Raw genomic sequence first — 19,438 nt, forward strand, 5'->3', positions numbered from 1 at the left:
TTCGTTAGTCGGCAGCTGTAAAATTGCAGAGTATCAATATGAACGAGCAGCGTGCTTCACGATACTTTTATGTTTTGTAATGGCACTAATTTTCAGTAGCGGGCTTCTTTTTCTTCAGTGGAAGTAAACAATCTGAGAAAATAAAGATTTTCTTCGGAAAAGACAGCGATTTTCAGACCGTTCTTTTTTGAATAAAAAGATTGAGCTGATAAATGCTCGGAAACCTGAGTCAGGAATCCTGACTCAGGATTAGGGTTAGGTTTAGGTTTTTTTAATGAAAAGCCGCAGAGCGGCTTTTTTCGTAAACGAAGCCGCAAAGCGGCTTCGCAAAATGACCATTCAGATCATTTTCTTTTTATTTCAGAACCTGACTCAGGTTTTCTACACAGTTTTCTTAGCCCGGGATCAGTTACGACTGCACATAAAAGAAATAGCTCAAGTGAAAGTATGAATTGTAGTTGACCGAGGAAAGGAGGCTCTGATGATCCACCAAGTTCGATGAAAAGGTCAACTTTCACAGAGGTGTCGCTTCGGAGCCGTTTGCGCTCGAACGTGGCGAGGGCGGCGCTGCGGAGCTTGGCGCGAGCGGGGCGAGAATCATGAGCGCTCGCGAATGGAAAATCGCCCGCGGCGATCTTTTGCTCCCTTCGACACGGCGCTGACAATAACCCAAGAGCAAGAATCTATTTTTGGTGCCGAATCTATTAAACTCGTTTTCTTCCTTTTTTTCTTGAAACACTAGAGATAAAAACGAAACTACGACGGCTGAAAAACGAAGATTTAGAAAAGAATAGAAGCTTTCACCATGGACAAGATTAGCAATTATGCTACTTGGCTTTTGTCACGGAATTTTCAATAATTTTTTATGATTTTTGTCAAGAGAAAAAATTTGAGAAAGAAGATTTTTCGAGAAAATTTGGGCGAAGTTTTCATCAGAAAGATTATTAAAAAGGGACAAAAAATAAATATTTCTGTTATTTTTTATTATTTCGAAAAACTATTTTTGATTTAATTTTTGGTTAAAAAATCATTAGAAAAAGTCTTCCTAATCGATCAATCCTCCAAAGCGTTACGATTTTTCTTCAAAAATTGCCTTCCTTCTATCGTTTTTTTCGTTACGCTACTTCCGCTCGCCAACGATGATGAATTTCCACTATCGATATGCGTCCGTCTTATTTTACCATGATGAGTTGCTGACGAAAATCTCTTCCCCTTCTTAAATTTTTCTTCGTTTTTTGAAAAATAAAAGTTCAAAATAAGGAATTATCGAAAATTAAATTAAATTACAAAGACAATTATGAAGTCTGATTAGCCTAAAAGCCCCATGGAGACATCTGATTGGTAAAAAATTTGACCAAAATTTTGGTCAAAATTTTCGTATTTTTGTAAAATTTTTACGTTTTTTCCAAGATTAAAAATTTCTTTTTTAGTTGAAAACGGTAGTAGAATAATTTTCCTAAAGAATATTTTGGAATTTCAAAATGAATCTGATTCGGGAAGAAGATCCAGCTGGCTGAGCTAAAGAGATCGAGTGGCGGGAGCGACATAAGAAGCTCAGTTTTGGATTAAAAGTTTCTCTTGTTGCACCATTTGAACAAGGAGAAACGTGGAGACCTATTTTCTCGCCAACTTATTTTTGATTTCAAAAGAGGCGGAGATAAACTTCTGGCATAAATTAACGGGCTACGTCACAAATCACCGCACGTTCAACAGATAAGCCAAGTTGCTCTTCTTGTCAGAATCAATGTTGCCTATTCATCGATTTCAATTTCAAGCTAGAATGTCTACTTTCTAATCATTTTTTTCTTTCTGAAAAATCGTTGAAAAAAATCCTTACAGCAATTTCTCTCGATAACAAATCTTTCCATCAAGAATCATCAAGACCTCTGATTGGCTCTTCTTTCTTTTCGACCAATCAGGTGGCAGATAGCTCGATGGAAAGCTTCGTTATTGTCGGAAACTCTTGTAGATTTTCTCTTCTTATATTTCTGTCTTTCCACATCAGAAGGAGCTCAGGAGTACAATCGGAAACGAGCTTCTGATAAGGGCGTCATAAGCGTTTTCTTTATCGCGATTCCACTAGCTTAATTAGAAAGCCTCTCCAAGTCATCAGTTTCGCTTTTTTATCAAACTATCCGGTTGTTACGAGCTGGTAACCACTCTAATCGCCAAAAACTGCGACACGTACTGGTATCACTCAGCGGGTGATTAAATCCGGCCCAACATGACCCGCTTTTCCGCATCATTTTTTGGAGGAGAGGAAAATATTCTAGAGAGAATTCAAGCGGCAAGCGAGGTTGAGAAAAAAGCGTAAAGCTTTGGTTACTCGATTATTCAGCTCATCCGGCTAGTAGCAGAAATATTCACCACCCGGTTACTCGATTTTCCGGCTCTCTGCGAATCCCGAATCAGTTTTTTCATATAGAAAAGTCAGAAAATGCGAGGAAGCCATTGCTCAAGGAAGAGTTTGATGATCCATAAATATTGAGCAGTCATCTCTATTTCATAATCCCGCGTGAGACCTTCTTAGTGCCGTATTTATCCGGCTCAAGGGGGAATTATCCACCGCCAAATCCAGTTTCTTACGGTAGCCGTAAAAAAAACAATCGACACTGAAAGTCTCTCTCTCTCGACCTAATTTGAGTTCATCTGCCAACTGCAACGTTCTAAAGAGCTCGCCTTTCAAGAGCTGCTTCAAGAAAAAGTTAAGCTCAAAAACAAACTTTCGTCTATTCTTTCAGATGCACAGTTTTATAACTTGTCTGTTGCCGCGTAGAGCAATTCTAGTGTTACATCCTTTTTCTTTTGATGCTGAAAATCAGTTTCAAAATAGGAGCCTTTTAAAATGACCGAAAATCATTTTGAGATCTTTAGTTCAAAATATCCAAAAAACCTGTGTAAAGACCTAAGTCAGGGTATAAAAGATCTTCAAAGAAAAGCCGCGAAGCGGCTTCGCCAAAATTGACTTTTTTAAAGTCAATCTCGAAACTTTGGCGAAGCCGCTTCGCGGCTTCGTTTTTAAAAAAGCCGCTACGCGGCTTTTCTTCGAAGCTCTTTTAAACTCTGACTCAGGCTTTTTACACAGGTTGAATCTGAGTGCCCGGAAGTCAACCATCACTTTACAACTCAGTTTATGTCAAAACACACAAAATTCGTAATCAATCAATGTTTTTTCGTTTTTGATATTTTCGATTTCGCGGTTTTCGAGCATCAGTTTGATGTTGTTGAGAGCAGTTCAAATTTTGTAACTTTCTTTTTGAAGTCAGATTTTTTGACTGGTGTATTCTCCGAAGAGAGCTTGTTCCACACGATACTCATGTGGGTTATTTTTTGAGAGTGATTGATTGTCTACTTCTGCTGGGGTTTTTGGTTACCAAGGTTTTAATCGTTCCGGGAGGTGTTGTTAAAAATCCATTTTTTCTGGGTTATGAAAAAATGTTACGAAGGAGATTTAGACTGAGCTCGGCAACAAGCAACCTGTGTAGAAAACCTGAGTCAGGTCCTGAGACAGGATTTGAAAGGGTTGAACTGAAAAGCAGCGTAGCGGCTTTTAAAAACGAAGCCGCGAAGCGGCTTCGCCAAAATAACGATCTCAATGCTTTAGATTTCAACGACAAATCCTTACTCAGGTTTTTTACACAGGGTTTTTGATAAACATTCATTGGGCTTTTTTCATCCATTTTCAACTGAAAAATACTGAGCTTTTTCATGAACTAAGGTTTTTTCCTTTCTTTTTAAACGTTTGTTAATATATTTAGAGACCAACTCACTAAATTCCTTTTTAAAAATATTGGCCAGCGCCGCCGCGGAATTTTTAGAGCGATAAGTACTTCTCTGATGCTGTTTTCCCAAAAACGCGACCCCTGACTCCGTCTAACTTTTGCAAAGCGCTGGGAACGCTAAAACTTTTGCGATATGCTTCACTAGTGAGTCTGCTTCCTTTAGGGGTTTCGGGAGACACGTAGATTAGACGATTTTATTTGCTGTTTTTGCATTTTGCCAGTAACACTACTAATTGAGTCGCAGATGGGGAGAGAAAGTGTTTTCAGTGCAAACGATAAGACTTTTCTTTCCTGATTTGAGCAGCATCAAAATCCTGCTTTGATGTGGAAACTCTGAGTCAGGGTCATAAAAGAACTTTGATAAAAGCCGCAAGCGGCTTCTTTTATAAACTAAGCCGCGAAGCGGCTTCGCAAAAGTACTTAATTTAATCCAGTTTAAACTCTTGCGAAGCCGCTTTGCGGCTTAGTTAAAAGCCGCTACGCGGCTTTTCATTTTAGTGCTTCCAAAACCTGACTCAGGTTTTCTACACAGGATTGCGAGCCCAGCTCAGCGATTTTTGAGTGAACTTGAGTTGCTTCTGAAACTAACCACGTGGTCAAGTTTTGAACAGCATATTTCGGCGACTATCGACCATTGTTCAAAAAGAATCAACCTCAAAGGAGCTTTCGGTACTTGCGTAAAATCCCAACTGGATTCTCTTCTCTTTTCCAGCGGAAAAGGAATGTCGATAGAAGTGGCCCAAGTGGGGTCGAGTTTCTTTCAATTTTTTTATTCAAAAATTCAACTCAGCTCCGCGTGGCTCCTCCCACGTGACCTCCAATTGAAAATTGACAATGTTAGAAAATACATCTAAACAAGGAGCTCGATCGCGAGCTTAACTCAATTCTGGTGCGCATGAAATCGAAAATTATAAAATTACAACTTGCATTCGGCGCGGTTGTTTCTTGCGTTTCTTGGGCCACATTTCGAATTTGGGCAACTGCTCGTTAGCAGTGAAATCTTACTCAGACCTTTCTTTTTTCAATCTCCCTCTTTTTCGCCAGAAAATTTGATTTTTCGAATTTAGAAAATCGAAAAATCTAAATCGAAAGTCGAAAAATAAAGTCGTGGAAAGCACGTGGGCATTTTAGCTAAACGGTATCCGGTTGGCGACAATAACAGTCAGTGGCGATTTTAGGCCGCGCTTAATCCTGGAACGGGTTGAGTTTCGCCCCTTCGGAAATTGAGAATCGCTTGATCCCCTCCTCCCAGTTTTGCTGTAGCTTGTCTCGATTTTAAACAAAGGGGAATAGAAGGTGACAGCCTTAACACGCGGACCGGGTTACCTGGGAACAGTAAAAGAAAACTACCGTCCACCTGGACTCTTTTTCTCGAGTCGTTTTCTAAAAATCTAGTCTTACTCAATCGACTTTCTTCAATTGAAAATTCCATCGATAGCTACTCATAGGCCATTTGGCGATTCTTGGAACGCTGTTCAAAAGTAGCCTTATCTCGACAGATCAGCCGATCAGGCAGCTTCATAGGAGAGAGGTATGCTTATTTCCCGGGTGTATCTAATCATGATGCTTTATTTTAAGTACCAAAGCAGCTTTTTAGCAGCTTCTAAGCAGCTCTATCAACTGATGGACATGTACTTATCTGACTCTTTTAGACGCTGGAAATGGAACACAAGGGACCTGAGATAAGGATGGTCCACAAAGAAGTCGCCCAAGCTGTCAACTCCTCCCTCGACCTGCGTCTTGAAAAAGACTCAAACCAGTGCCCGCTCGGCTACTACAGGTAACAACTGTGTTTCCACTGCGATCTCAGCAATCGTCAGCAATTTGGCAACTTCCTCTGGCAGTCTGCAGGGCCGCGTGTGTCGCTATACCCGCAATCCTCTTTTGTCGAAACCGTTTTCGGAATTCACTTTTGGTGGAGTCCCAGCTCAAATCCTGTAAATAGCAACAAATTCGGGCGGGGGCCACAATTTAGAGCATTTTCAAATTTAGGAAGCAGAAATTTTGAATTTAGATCTAGGCGTTACCTTTCGCGAATCCGCTTATTCAGTAACTTGAATCTTCTGCTCGGCAACCTGAGTCAGAGTCTGTAAGATCTTTGATGAAAAGCCGCGTAGCGGCTTTTTAAAAACGAAGCCGCGAAGCGGCTTCGCCAGTATTTAAAGATAGATTGGTATGATTATGCTGCGAAGCCGCTTCGCGGCTTCGTTTTAAAAGCCGCTACGCGGCTTTTCATTAGAGATCTTTCAGACCCTGACTCAGGCTTTCTACAAAGGTTGCCAAGCTTAGATTGAATCAATAAAGCCAAATCCTACCTAGAAAATGACGGTTAATGCATAAGAGAAAAAGGCCGCTGTTGTAAGAAGGCTAAATCAAAAATTCGTCTAATCCAAATCAGTGCGACCAGTTTGTGACCTTTGTCAGATTAACCGGTTGAGAGGGTGAGCGAGGAAATTCCGAGGAACTTACGTTAACCATCTGCCAGCAGGGCGTCTCTTTTATTCCTTTCCCTGTGCTTAGAGCATTAGCTGACCGCTAAGGGTCTATCACGTGGTCGCCAGAGTGGATTCTTGAGAGGCCGATCAGCTGCTGGAGATAAGAAGTCGTTTAAGGGTCTTTAACATTTTTATGGGCAGCGAAGTACTGAGTCTAAATTGTTCGTTCCGATAGCAAATTTGATTTTTCAAATTTTGAAATTGTTGAGCCCCGGTGACACATAAAGCGGATTGTATTGAACCACTACTAATGCAAAGGGCTTTTTTGCGCCGCCGCCCGTCTTGGTCCTCGGGCTTGGCCTTCTAAATAATCCACCCTTGTCGGGGAAACATCAAATCGTGTTGAAGTCGCAAACCAGCCGATCAGTGGCTTTTTCGCTTTGTTAACAGACCGATTTGATTATTGGCCATTCCGGGCGAGCGGGGTGGGAAATAGAGAACGTGCGTTTAACGACGTTTATCGCCCAGCACTTTGTTTCTGCAAGGACTTTACTGTGCGATTACTTGACTCGTGACATTTGTGAGTTGGCGAAGTTATGATCATAGATCATTTAAAGTTTAGATCTTCATCGAGGATTGAGTAATTCAGACCTCTTTTTCGCCCGTTTTCTCGGTTTTTTTTTTTCTCCAGAAAAAGTTGGAGCAACTTGAAGTTCGAGTGAAAAAACACCGTAAATCAGCTATTTGGTGGAGGCACTCCGACTACTACACTCCTGGTGAAATGGATAATCCGCTTTTTCGATCGTGGAAAATGAGCTGGAAAAGTCGGCTCGCGGCCCCTCTTCACCTCGAGGCTTTGGAGGTTAAATTTCTCCATCTCCTTTTTCAACAAATGGGCACGCATTTTTTAATAATTGCCACTCGTTTTCGCGATTCACAGAGAGGGAGGAGGGGTATTAGAAACATGTGTCTTTCTTTCTCTGTCGCGCTGAAAATTAATGAGTTTTGAAAGACGCCTTTTTACTTGCGATTTTTTTTCGTTCAAAAAGACAATCCACGTGCGCCTGGATCGCGGTCGCGGGGCATTAGCAGCGATTCAAAATCATCGCGTGGTTGATTCCGTATCTGTTCGTAGCTCAAGTCCGAGGCGGCAATTTTAAGTTCATCCTTCATCCGCGCCACGATGCAAGCAGGAGACATAGAGAGCGTCCTGTTTGTTTGGATATCCGGACGTACTTTGGTAGCTCAGCCTTTTTCATCTTTTCCGGATTCCGCCTGAAAACGCGAAACGAAGGCTCCATTCAGCTCTGTTGTTTGACAGGAGTTGGAGGCTTAGACTGCCTAATCCTGAAAAAATCGAAAAAGAAAAAGCCACTAGAGTCGAGGACACATGTCTCTGTGGTGACAGAGAAGAACCCAAAAACACCCCAGAACGTGGAAAAAAGCGGATTGAGGGGGAAAGGTTCCTCGGCTCTTGTACTTCCAACAAGTACGCTACGTCGGAAATCTCATTTTAGGCAATAGAATTTGCAGCAAAAAAGCCGCAACTTTGTAAGTTGGCAATTTTGTCTCCAAATTTCTCGAAATGTCTTAAAATGTTTCGAAATGTCTCGATATGTCTCAGAATGTGCATTTCAAAATTCGAGTTCTTGAGCTTGAGATTTGGAAAGAATGGTCAGTTTCTTTTCTGTTGATCGGTAAACAAACGCGGTTCTCTTCAGGCCTGATTGGCAATTTGAGTCGGAAACAGTCAATTACCGGTTGACTATGCTCCTTACACGTGGATATATACCTCAAAATACTTGCATAACATTTCCAGAGGATGGATTGATACATCGCAACATCGGAAGTAGACATTGTAATGCAAGATTCGTTCTTTTATTCAGCGGAAGCAGCTTCATGTCTCCAGCTTCTCGATTTTTAAAATCGATCATGATTCGAGTTGATTTGCAGTGACGTGTATGCAAGAGAAGTGGTACCTGAGCTGGAATGTTGAGTCACGTTTTCGACGTTTTCTTTCATCTTTTTTTGGAGAAGGGGTCGCCACCAGAGCTATACAAAAATGCGCGTTGCTATTTTAATGGCCAGTGGATAGCTAAATTCTCGTGAATCGGAGTACACAGAACCTGGGACCGGCAAAACGATCGTCGATCAGGCATTCTTGAGCTCCGTAATTTCCGGAATTGAAATGTCGAAAATGTTTTTCGAGCCTCGAGGCTGATTTTTATCCGAAAAAATGATGATTCGAGCAAATCATAAATCCTAAATCCATAAATCCATAAATCCTAAATCATAAATTTTGGATTAGAAAAGATGAGCCAATTTGCGCGCATGTCCGTATCCGGGAAAATCCACTCTCTTCTGGGCGGCATTAGCAACCATGCCTACCTGTTCTGCGGTCATCTCTAAGTAAAAAGCTCAGCCCGTCGAGATAGCTGGAAGCAGCACAAGAATTTGCGCCAAACATTTTCACAGGGCGAATTTAAACTTCTGAGCTGACCAAAGTTGGTTGCAAGTAAATAGGTTTTTCGATGTTTGTTCGACGAAAAATAATCGTGTTTGTTTCGTCTTCGCTAAATCCCTTTTTTGCCGAGATTCCAGAGCTTACAGAACTCGAAAGCCTGTGCTGAAACCCTTGTCAGAGTCTGACCGATCTCAAATGAAAAGCCGCGCAGCGGCTTTTTTAAAAACGAAGCCGCGAAGCTTCGTTTCAAGTGCCAATTCAATCAATTTAAAACTCTGGCCAGTCAGAATCTAACTTACCTCGCAAAACCTGGAAGCTTTCAATGGAACAGCGAAAAAATCGCGCTACAATCTTTTAATCTCATAAAAATGCACGCGAGCTAGCATTAACATATAACTTTAAATTGCAAGTCACGAAGAGTTGCTTATCACCGACTTATCCCCGAGCAGAGAAAAAAAGGGTGACACGTTTAGCACGACATGAATTTCTGGTACTTGATTTATTCGCCAGCATGACAAAATTGCCATTTAAAAAAAGAGTCGCCCGAAAAAGTTGACTTAGCAAGATTTGAAGATACAGTAGGAGCACTAGAATTCCTTTTTTCGTCTAAATTTTTGGAATAAATGGAACGCGGCGAAAGAGAGGTGACGAGATAAATATTTGAAATCAATTCTATCCCGGCGCCAAGTGACCACGTATTATGTTCAACCCCTTGGCCGACTCGATTATTGTCAAGCTGCGTTTTGTTTACAGTTGAGTAATAAGGTTCGGCTTCTTCCTAATTCGAATTTGTTGTTTTTGCTTTCTAGCAAATGAAAATTACATTAATTTTATTCTTGCAATGTCAAGCAAGCTCAAAACAACGCCACTTTATCTTCGTAAAAACCTGACTCAGGATCCAAAAGATCTTCAATAAAAACTCAGGTTTTCCACACAGGTTCCACACAGAAAGATGTTCAAATTTACGAGTTCTTCGTAACATACAGTCTTAGATGATCTCGGTATTTTTATCCACACATCGCTAAAAACTCGCAAAATTAAATAAACCGAAAAGCGGATGTTTTAAAGGTGGGGTGTAACGAGCCAACGAGGAGCTCGAAAAACGCGTTGAGCTAATTGATGATGAGCAAGATTCGCCCGGATTTTGAAAATGAGAGCGGCTACGTACGACCAAATAGCTAGGCTTACCGGACTAAATTTCGACTCATTTTTCTAGCTTGATTCACTGGTCATGTGACACAAATAAAGAAAGCCTAGAACCAGGGCTTTCATTTGAGCACCATATCGAGGGGTCTGGGTCATATCCGCAAGGCAATTTATGGGACCTGAAGTTCCAAAATGGGCACTAGAATTCTTTAGAAGAATTTTTCGATGCCGGGCCGGCCTTCTCGGAAGTCGAGAGTCAGTTATTTAGAAAGCTCAGGCTCTGAGCTTTCAGTAGAGCCCAAGAAATCTTAGTGCATGGCGGTTTGTGGCCTTCAGCGAGCGCTTGACGTCTTGTTTTTGCTGTGAAATTTCACTGAAATGGATGACTTTCTCCCAAAAAATGGCCAAAATAGGAAGTAAATTGACAATTAAACTGATCGCTGATGGCCAAAAATTGCCATGCACTAAGATTTCTTGGGCTCTACTGAAAGCTCAGAGCCTGAGCTTTCTAAATAACTGACTCTCGACTTCCGAGAAGGCCGGCCCGGCATCGAAAAATTCTTCTAAAGAATTCTAGTGCACATTTCGGAACTTCAGGTCCCATAAATTGCCTTGCGGGTATGACCCAGACCCCTCGATATGGTGCTCAAATGAAAGCCCTGGTTCTAGGCTTTCTTTATTTGTGTCACATGACCACTGAATCAAGCTAGAAAAATGAGTCGAAATTCAGTCCGGTAAGCCTACAAATAGCCCCACTGGCAATTAAAAACTTGAAGAGGAGAATTGTCTTTTGAATGAATTGGTACTTTAAATGCCTAAATCTAAAATTCTAGCGAAAGAATCAAAAAACTGACTTGAAAAGGGCAAAAAGGTTAAATCAGCGCGCGCCACCCCTCGCTGGCCAAGGTCGCGCAAATCACTTTTATTTATGCGGCGCTGGAATTTAGAAATTGAATTTTTTCATCACTACCGCAGTGATTTATTTTCAAATTCCAAGGTTCCATTTTCGCGACTCTTTTTCTTCTTGCAACAAGTGGCAAAAATGTGAAATGAGTGTATTTTCGATTCGAGTAAAAATACCTGGCTTTTTCGGTAAATTCAATTAAGGGTGTCAACATCGAAAATAGTTTTCCGTTTTTCTTTTAATTGATCGAAGATCCATTTAATCCAAGACGCGCCTAGTAGGATCAAAATAGTAGGATGCAAATGCCAAATTTTCCGGGTGACGGTTATGTGCTCATTATTGGCGCTGATTTTCCGCGATTCTGTTCACCGAAAAACCTCAGCTGTCATCTCTCGATGTGAAACTCGTCGCCGTTCCAGCACTGGTTCCTAATTTCGCGAAATCTACCGAGCCAAGCCGCGAAAAGATCATGCGCAAAATTGATAAAAAAAGCAGGCAAAACGACTTATTTTTTAGAGTCTTTTTAGATTTGCAAATTAATGGCCTTCTACTTATTTGTTTGAAACGTTTGTTGGAACTCAGGCTGCTATCTAACGAGTGACTTTGTTTGTGGCCTTTGTGACCCGCATCTGTGTTACGTTTTGTAATCTGGTTTCTCGATTTAGAAACTGTCACTCTCGCCGCCTGGCTACTTTGCATAAGTCGCGCTTTCTCTACACGCTGCTCTATAGAAAAATTCTCTATTCCGTCTTAGTCCGAGATTAAGAAAAATCAACAAATTTTCTCCGGTCAGGGATTTTCATGAGTTTTCACGATTTTCATGAGTTTTCACGATTTTCATGAGTTTTCATGAGTTTTTCTTTGAGAAATGAAGGGTTGCTTGAGTTCGAAGTTTATCAACTTCAATCGCTTGTTAAAAAGACGGACACGGCGTTATGTCTTAAACTGTCTAAAACAAACTTTCCGCAATTACAAGTTCCTTTTACAAGTCCTGCACGTTTTCTTCTCCTTCTTGGTCGTTATTTGTGTTGAGACGGATAAAGTGGGAATAGTCGGGGCTGCACCCTTAAAATCCGGCTTGGCGCGCCTCGGCTCAGCTGCGCGGCGAAATTCAGCTGAATCGTTGATTCGGCCGGCGAAGAATCAAATACAAATCTGGCGCTTTAGAGGGACGCCTGGCTAAGCCCGGACACGTTGTAACTTGACCCTAATATTATCAAGCCAGGACAAACACGTTATCTCATTCTACGCCGGCTTTCCGATGATATAACACTCTCCCCTTTCATCCCCTTCTCGCTAGAAACAGAACAGTCTAACTAAAGTTTACAAAAACAAGCCTTTTGCGATCTGTCTTCGTCCTTGCGCAAATGCGCGCGTTTTCTTGCGCCAAAAAGCTTGAAGGGTTGAAAAATTTGTGAAAATTAATGAAGACAAATTGAAGCCGCCCGGCCAGATCAGAGGCGCACTTCTAAAAACTGCTTGAGGTGCTTGATCGTCATATCCGACGCGACAATCGCCACGGTTCCGCTAAATTCAAACTCAAGCCACGAGACCGTTTTTTAATACCGCCGTGAAAGTAATTTCGAGCCACGTTTTACACTTCCGATTTTCGACCGAGAAAAAGTATGATTGATGCCGAAAACTCAACAATTCATTATCGTACATTCTACACTACACCTGTGTAGAAAACCTGAGTCAGGATCGAAAAATGCTTTGATGAAAGCCGCGTAGCGGCTTTTAAATACGAAGCCGCTTCGCCAAAGTCTGAAAATAGATTCAAATGGTACTTTGGCAAGCCGCTTCGCGGCTTCGTATTTTAAAAAGCCGCTACGCGGCTTTTCATCAAAGCATTTTCCGATCCTGACTCAGGTTTTCTACAAATTTGACAGCTTTTTCTTGGAGAAAAAGCATGAGAACGATAGAAACTCTTGAATTTTGAATCTTCGAATATCTTGAACTTCTAGCACTTGGAATCTATCTATGACTGCGCTACAAATCGAATCAGCAGAAAGTTGCGCATTCGGTTAGCAGCAGAGTGATTCAATGATGCGCAGATGGATGCATGCAGCGATGTAGGGCAGCGCAACTCTTTGCTAACTTGATTTGCGTGAATCACCTCGCCCGTGTTTTTATATACGAATGTTTCTCTCATTTTTATCTTCTTTTTTAGACTTCCTGAAATGGAAAGCTGTGATCAGTGGCTGGCCTGCGACGACATAGAAGAAAGGATCGTCGTGACGCATACCAATCTTGGAAATGGACTTGGAAAAAGCTTCTCCAAAGCTACACTTGACGGCGTGCCAGGTAAAGAAATTGACTCAACATCAAGTTTTTGCAATTGTTACAAGCAAAAATGCGAAAAATGCTCTGAGCAATGGATTAGTTCTATGAATGAGCACAATGTAGCGCATGCCAAGGCGCAATTAGTGGTCAGAAGACGCCGCTTTTGGGCGCATACCGGAGATTCCGCATTTTTGAAATCCAGAAAATATTTTTATGGCTTTACAAATAAATATTTTCAGGGAGCCATAAAATTGTTTCGAAGTATAGTTTTATATAATTTGAAAGAATAACTACATTGAAGAACATTAATAAGGAATGCCATTGTTGTACTTATAAATAGAATATTTAAATCTCCATCATAAAAATCCTCCACTTAGTCGCCTTCATCCGAACCCGCGAAGACAAGCTAACATCTGAAAAGATCGTCAATCGCGTTCGTCTTGGATTCGAAAATTTGAAAATGCTGCAGCCCCATCCGCGCATTACCCAACTCATCGGATACTGCCTCGCTGGAAACACGACCGTCATGATCACTGAGCTCGGACAGTACGGCGATCTCCGCCAGTTCTTGCTCAGCTCAGAATACAAAGAGTTTACGCTCTTGCAGCGTTTCGACACTGCTCTACAGGTAATTTACGGGATCAAAATTGCTCTGAAACACTATTTTCCTCTTTTATTCATAATTTTTGACGTCAAAAAGCTCAAAAATCCGCTCTAGAATAAATTAGGAGTTGCTCTTTTTCCCTCTTTTTCGATGATCTCACACCTCCCTACTAAAAATTCACGTGGAGTAATCGGTATGGCTCGGTGGCGGGTTTGAATTTGAATTTTCACGCGGTATATGGAGGCAAAAACTTGCTGGAACAAAGGGGACGTGGCGGCACCGCAACCACCTGCGCCGCATTTGATTTTTTACGGGAAAGCGCTGATAGCTTCTCCGTTATCAACCGCCGCCCTGCCCCAACGTACTTGGTCTCGTTTTTTAAACACTTCTTTTTCTTACAGTACATTTTCAGGTTGTCGAAGCGCTCGAATACGTCCACGAATCTCCCGGTGGAAGCCGCATCAACTGCGACATGAACACCGTCGGCCAGGCCCTGGCCCAGTTCATCGTCCTCAGCGACTTCCGAGTCGTCCTCAACGACGTCGACGACCTGCCAGCCGGTGACTCGAAGACAAACCAAAAATCGCAATGCGTTGTTGGTCGATCGAACATTAATGCCACAGCGGGTAAGTCGTTATATAAGAAAACGCGCGGTCTAACCGCACGATCGACTCGTAGAAATGTTGTAAATATGTTATTGTATCACAATTCTTACGTTACGTCTAAATAATTTCAAATCCAAAATTTGAATTCTGTAAAAATTTTTCAAAAATTTTTTTCAATTTTTAATATAAATTTTTAAAAGAATTTAAAAAATTTTTTTAATATAAATTTTTAATATAAATTTTTAAAGAATTTTTTAAAAATTTTTAATATAATTTTTTAAAAATTTTTGAAAAAAGACCTTTTTTAATTTCGATTATGAATAATTGCTTCTTTTCAAGATCACTCCTTCGAAGCTCCTGAGCGACGCTGGCCGTGGCCCGGCAAGTTGCCGAAGCAGATCGATCCCGCCGAGTTGCGCGCTGTACTCAAAGGGAAAGTGGAAGACTACACCGGAAACATCGAACTAAAGAAAGGCTCTCAGAAGTGAAACACTAGCGCACGTGCTTAGCTCGGGTGAACAGCGTGAGCCAGCTCTAATTTTAGAATCTCTTGAATGTCACTCGCCGTAGCCATAACATGTTAACAGTCTTTAGGCTTTTTCTCTTTCTTTTTCCGGGAGACGGAAATGAGAAAAAGAAAAGTCCAAAAACAAGCTGATTTTTTCAAATAGCCTAATAAACCTGAGTGGAAATCCTGAGCCAGGGTTCGAAATAACTTTGACGAAAAGCCGCGTAGCGGCTTTTATGAAGAAAGCCGCAAAGCGGCTTCGCCAGAAGTTTTCAATTTGATAAAAGGAATTTCTGAGGAAGGCGCTCCGCGGCTTGATTTAAAAACCGCTTTTCTCTAGGGCTTTTGAATACCCTGACTAAGGTTTCCAGAAATTTGTATTTGAAAATTTTTTGTAACTTTATTCATCTGATAACCAAAAATAGTCACCCCCTGTCGACGAAAAATCCGACGTGTGGAAGATCCCATTTTTGGTGGAGAAAGTGCTCACTTCTGGCATCAACGTCGAGAGCCGCCTTGGAAAAAGAGTCCTCTCACTCGTTGCCCGCCTGAAGCCCCTGCTTGAAGACTGCTTAGAAGAGGTAAACTAAGCTTGTGTAACTCGCGGACTGACTGGTCATATTCAATCGGCGCGCTAATTAATCTCCTAAATGACCACTTAACCCCGGGATTGACCGAGAAGAGCGTTTAACTCGCAAGTCACGTTGAAGAAAAGAATCGACCACTTATCAAATACGGGATCATTTTTACTAAATAAAACAAATTTTGAAATTTTAGAGAACCTGACTGAGGATTAAAAAAGGTTCAATATAAAAGCCGCGCAGCGGCTTCGCTAGAATTTTTGAATACACTCAAATAATCACTTGGCGAAGCCGCTTCGCGGCTTTTATTGTGAAAGCCGCTGCGCGGCTTTTATATTGAACCTTTTTTAATCCTCAGTCAGGTTTTCTACACAGGTTTTCGAGAACATTTTTATAAAAGATCAAATAATTGGCGAGCAAGTTTTTTCTCAGCACCTTTTTTAGTGACTCGAATTCGTTAAATTAGCGATCACGTTAAATGTGTACCTAATAAGCCGTCTGAAAATTAGAACATGGCTCGGCTCGTTTTTCTGACTCGCGAAATTCTGATTAGCAATAATCTCGCATGCAAATAATTCTAAAAGAGGAAAAGGAAAAGGCACCGCATCGGGTACGTGGTGCTGCGGCTTTACGGTGGTGTCACGGTGTTCGTTTGCCCGGACGGAAATGTATTTGCGGAGAGGAGCACTCAGCCGACTGCCAAAAGCGTGTCCTAATTCGCTAGTTTTCTAAAGTATTTTCGGCCAGACAAGACAATATGAGCAAATTGAGATTTAGGTCAAAAGAAAGTACGAACTTTTACACATTTTTCTTTCACACTTTTTAACGTGGCGACACCCTTATTTTCTCTGACAAACGAAAAGAAGCCTTCTCTCCTTTTTTTGACTATTTTATTTGCTGATTTTCTTCATCTTTTTCTTCAGAAGCCGGAAAATAGACCAACGGCGAAGACAGTCGTCAGCAGATTGCAAAGGATGACAAGGCGCATCGAGGAACTTGGCTGGTAATGGAAAGAATCAACTTCAACTTCAACAAAAGTTCCTCGTGCCAAATGCCTGTTCTTCATGCAGTGAAAAGGATTCGGGTCGATATTGAATGAATCAGAATTCGGCCAAAATTTTGGGGGACGTCTTTTGTCTCAGGAACCGACAAAAATTTCGACAAGTTTTGCGTGGTAATTTTCAACCAATCAGAAGGCTGGATTCGGCTAATCGGCCAATCAGCAGCCGAATAGCCGCCCACGCAAAATTTGTTGAATTTTTTGTCGGTTTCTGACGCCATCCCAAATTTTGGTCCGAAATTCACCTTCATTTGACCACTTTTCGACCCCACTGAAAGCCCAAGTACCCAAAAAAGAAAGTCAAAAACACACAAAAAGACAGACCCCCACTTTGAAAACCCCGAACCCTTGAAATTTCGATCGCTCACGCGCCCCACAACAGAGTTTGAAATGCTCGTAATTTTTGTAAATAGAAATTTGCGGATTCCAAATCCAGGTCTTTTGCCTTTTAAATATTTGCCAAAAGCTCTTGCTCGTGAATGGGTCCATTTTATCTTCAATCGGCCTTTTAACGTATCTTTGAGTATAATTTCAGACTTGCCATTCACGACCCGAAAGAGGGTTGAACCCTTTTGAGAAAAATTTTGTAACACTGTAACTATCTCTCGAAAAAGGCCGAATCCGTTTCACCCTTTTCACCTCCACAAGCTTCAAGTACCCCAGTTTTCTACTCTGCGGGTAGGACTCATTTTTAACGGCTCCCTCCCTTAAGGGAGCCTTGTAAATACCTTCATACCTTCTTTTGATTGGTGCATAATCACAAAAAGCGAAAACCCTTAACTTGTAAATTTTTTCTTTTAAAAATATTTAGAGCAAGAGGCTTGAAAAAGCCCAAGCTAAAAACAAACTTTCTTATCTTTTTTCCTTCATTTCCAAAAATTCAAAACAAAATTTGCCAAAACGAAAGTTCCAAATGAAGTGCCAAACACTGACGTCTGGAGGCAATCTGTTCTGTATTGCTACAGTATGTAAGTAAAAACTCGTGAACGATAGGATCCACGAGAGGAAAAAACCAACGAATACGAACAAGTATTTATATACGAAGAATCAAAGCTTGCTTCTTTTGCAAAAAGAAAGTTGCTTTTTATAAGACTGTTCATCGAATAAACTTATTCAATTTCTTGCCTATATTCAAAAAACAAAAAACTGTCTCTTTTATTAATTATTTGCATATTCAGGGAAATTCGCAATAAGTCGCATAATTCGATTTTTTTCTGAAATCTGATTGGCTATCTGGTCGAAATCGGGCATCTAATTGGTCCAAAATTGACCAAAATTTTGTCGATTTTTTGTAGACTCGCCACTTATTCATCTTACTTTTGAAAGCTTTTGGTTTTTTGACCGACTGATGAAGACGAAATTGTAGCCTTGAGAAATTCTGAGGTGATAACAAATCGACCGCCAAGTAATTCATAATTTTCAACCGAGTCAAGTTTCTCACATGAGCCAAAGCTGCATCCGTAGAAAACAAAATATGATAGATTATGGTAGGTTAGCCAAAACCTTCGTGAATAAAGTCCTAGCTCTCACCAGCTGTCCTATTTTGAATATTCAAAAAAGGAAGCGAAAAATTATTCAACGTGAAAATTCCCCGGCTTTATTGCTCATTTCCTGTCCTAATTCCTCGGCAAGAGTCTTCCTGAGTGCTGACTTTTGCACGAGCAAAATCAAATTTACTGACCTTGTCAGGCTTGCAGCCTCAGCCCTCGGTGATTTTGTGATTGGGGTCACGCCCCGTGAATTAACTTTCTAAATTGATTGACTGATGTGAAGAGAGATAGAGTTACCTCCTCAAAATACAGTCCTGAATACAGTTGTTTTAGTGTCTCAAAACAAACACAAAGGATTTAACGTAGCCGAGGATTCGCTAAATGAGACGCGCTGCGATGCACAGAAGGTACAATCACCCGATTCTAGAGCCAGTTATTTAAGGCTTTTCGAATTCTAAGTTGAGCGAGAGAGTTCACTTGAAATACCTTTTGCACGTTTAAGATGGTAGATGTCAAGAATCGCGATTTGGCTGCAGGTTTTCTCCAAAAATTTTACATAGTGACACCCTTATTTTTGGACTCCATAGGAAAAAGATAGTTGTCTGAAATAAAGTTTGAGCAAAAAATAAGGGGTTACTATGTTAAAAATTGGAAGAAAAGAGACTGCAAGGAAATCCGATTCTTGACATCTACCCCTTAAATACCAGTTGTTTTCAGGGCGTCGAAAAAACGAAGCGAAAAATCCAGATCTTTTGAATACAAACAGATCTTCTTGTGATTTCCTATCCCTAAAAAGAGACCGTCTTTAATCTTCTTTAATCGAAATCAAAATAATCAAAACGACGATTGTTTACTTTACAATCTGCTACTTTCCCAATCTTTCCCAGCAATCTGGGTTTATCAAATTATCTTGTTTTTGGCGACGTAATTAGGCACTCGTCTTTTAGATCGAATTATGGCAACAGGCCGAGGCCCGGAACAAGCATTGTGGAGCAAAGCAAACATGGATTAAGCCAGTAGTAAGCTGCTGCATATCGGGCGAGATTTATTTTCATATCGGTTGCGTTTCAAACTGTCCAGTCTCGCACGTCTCCAACTAGGATTCGACACATGCTAGAAAAATAAATAAAATAATGCGTTCAATCCGATCATAAATCGTCCCATTTATCTTCTTGTCTTAGTGGTTAGATATTATTGGTCCGGCTTATTGTGTCGAGAAAAGTTTTGTTAGCACTTGCGTTCTCGTTTAAAAAAAACAAAAAATACGAAAGATTTTAATAGATAGAACAGTTGTTTTTTATTTGTCAGTGAACTTCTTTTATAAAAAAGGGGGAAAAGGTTTGCGACATCTCTTTATTTTCTCAATCAATTTCTAATATCAACTAACTAAGTTAGAAATAGTTTCATTTTTCCGTATGCTTCCAAACACCAAGTCTTATTTTAAAGTCAAATATCAGCTGACTACTGAACAACTGATTTTACTTAGCGTACTAAATGGCCACCTGATAAAAAGTGATTAAAACGCAACAGCACTAGAAGTGTCAGTAAAATCACGCCGAGAAAATAAGATCCCGAA

At 40.8% G+C, this 19,438-nt stretch overlaps 1 protein-coding gene across 2 annotated transcripts; it reads left to right on the forward strand.

The window, feature by feature from the left end:
* The first annotated feature begins 660 nt into the window (after positions 1-660).
* On the forward strand, positions 661-16,974 carry LOC145703716 (protein O-mannose kinase-like). Of its 2 annotated transcripts, none has more exons than XM_081781110.1 (10): positions 661-840; positions 5,220-5,313; positions 5,435-5,562; positions 12,902-13,035; positions 13,392-13,642; positions 14,031-14,244; positions 14,563-14,691; positions 15,155-15,312; positions 16,236-16,396; positions 16,657-16,974. In XM_081781110.1, exons 1-9 carry the CDS (start codon positions 806-808, stop codon positions 16,317-16,319), a joined length of 1,227 nt encoding a protein of 408 aa, XP_081637236.1. In that variant the 5' UTR covers positions 661-805; the 3' UTR covers positions 16,320-16,396; positions 16,657-16,974. The 2 variants fall into 2 exon arrangements, with proteins under 2 accessions (XP_081637236.1, XP_081637237.1); XM_081781111.1 differs by having other exon boundaries at positions 16,236-16,385; positions 16,647-16,974.
* Positions 16,975-19,438: the final 2,464 nt, after the last annotated feature.

This window comes from Oikopleura dioica, chromosome PAR (assembly GCF_907165135.1).
Source record: "Oikopleura dioica chromosome PAR, OKI2018_I68_1.0, whole genome shotgun sequence".
In the NCBI taxonomy this organism is placed as follows: Eukaryota; Metazoa; Chordata; class Appendicularia; order Copelata; family Oikopleuridae; genus Oikopleura; species Oikopleura dioica.

Excerpts from the sequence above, each read along its gene's own strand:
- LOC145703716 (XM_081781110.1), top strand. The coding sequence starts at position 806 with ATGGACAAGATTAGCAATTATGCTACTTGGCTTTT. Across the intron at positions 5,563-12,901 it reads TGCCCGCTCGGCTACTACAG|ACTTCCTGAAATGGAAAGCT; the intron begins GTAACAACTGTG and ends CTTCTTTTTTAG. Across the intron at positions 14,692-15,154 it reads CACCGGAAACATCGAACTAA|AGTCACCCCCTGTCGACGAA; the intron begins AGAAAGGCTCTC and ends ATAACCAAAAAT.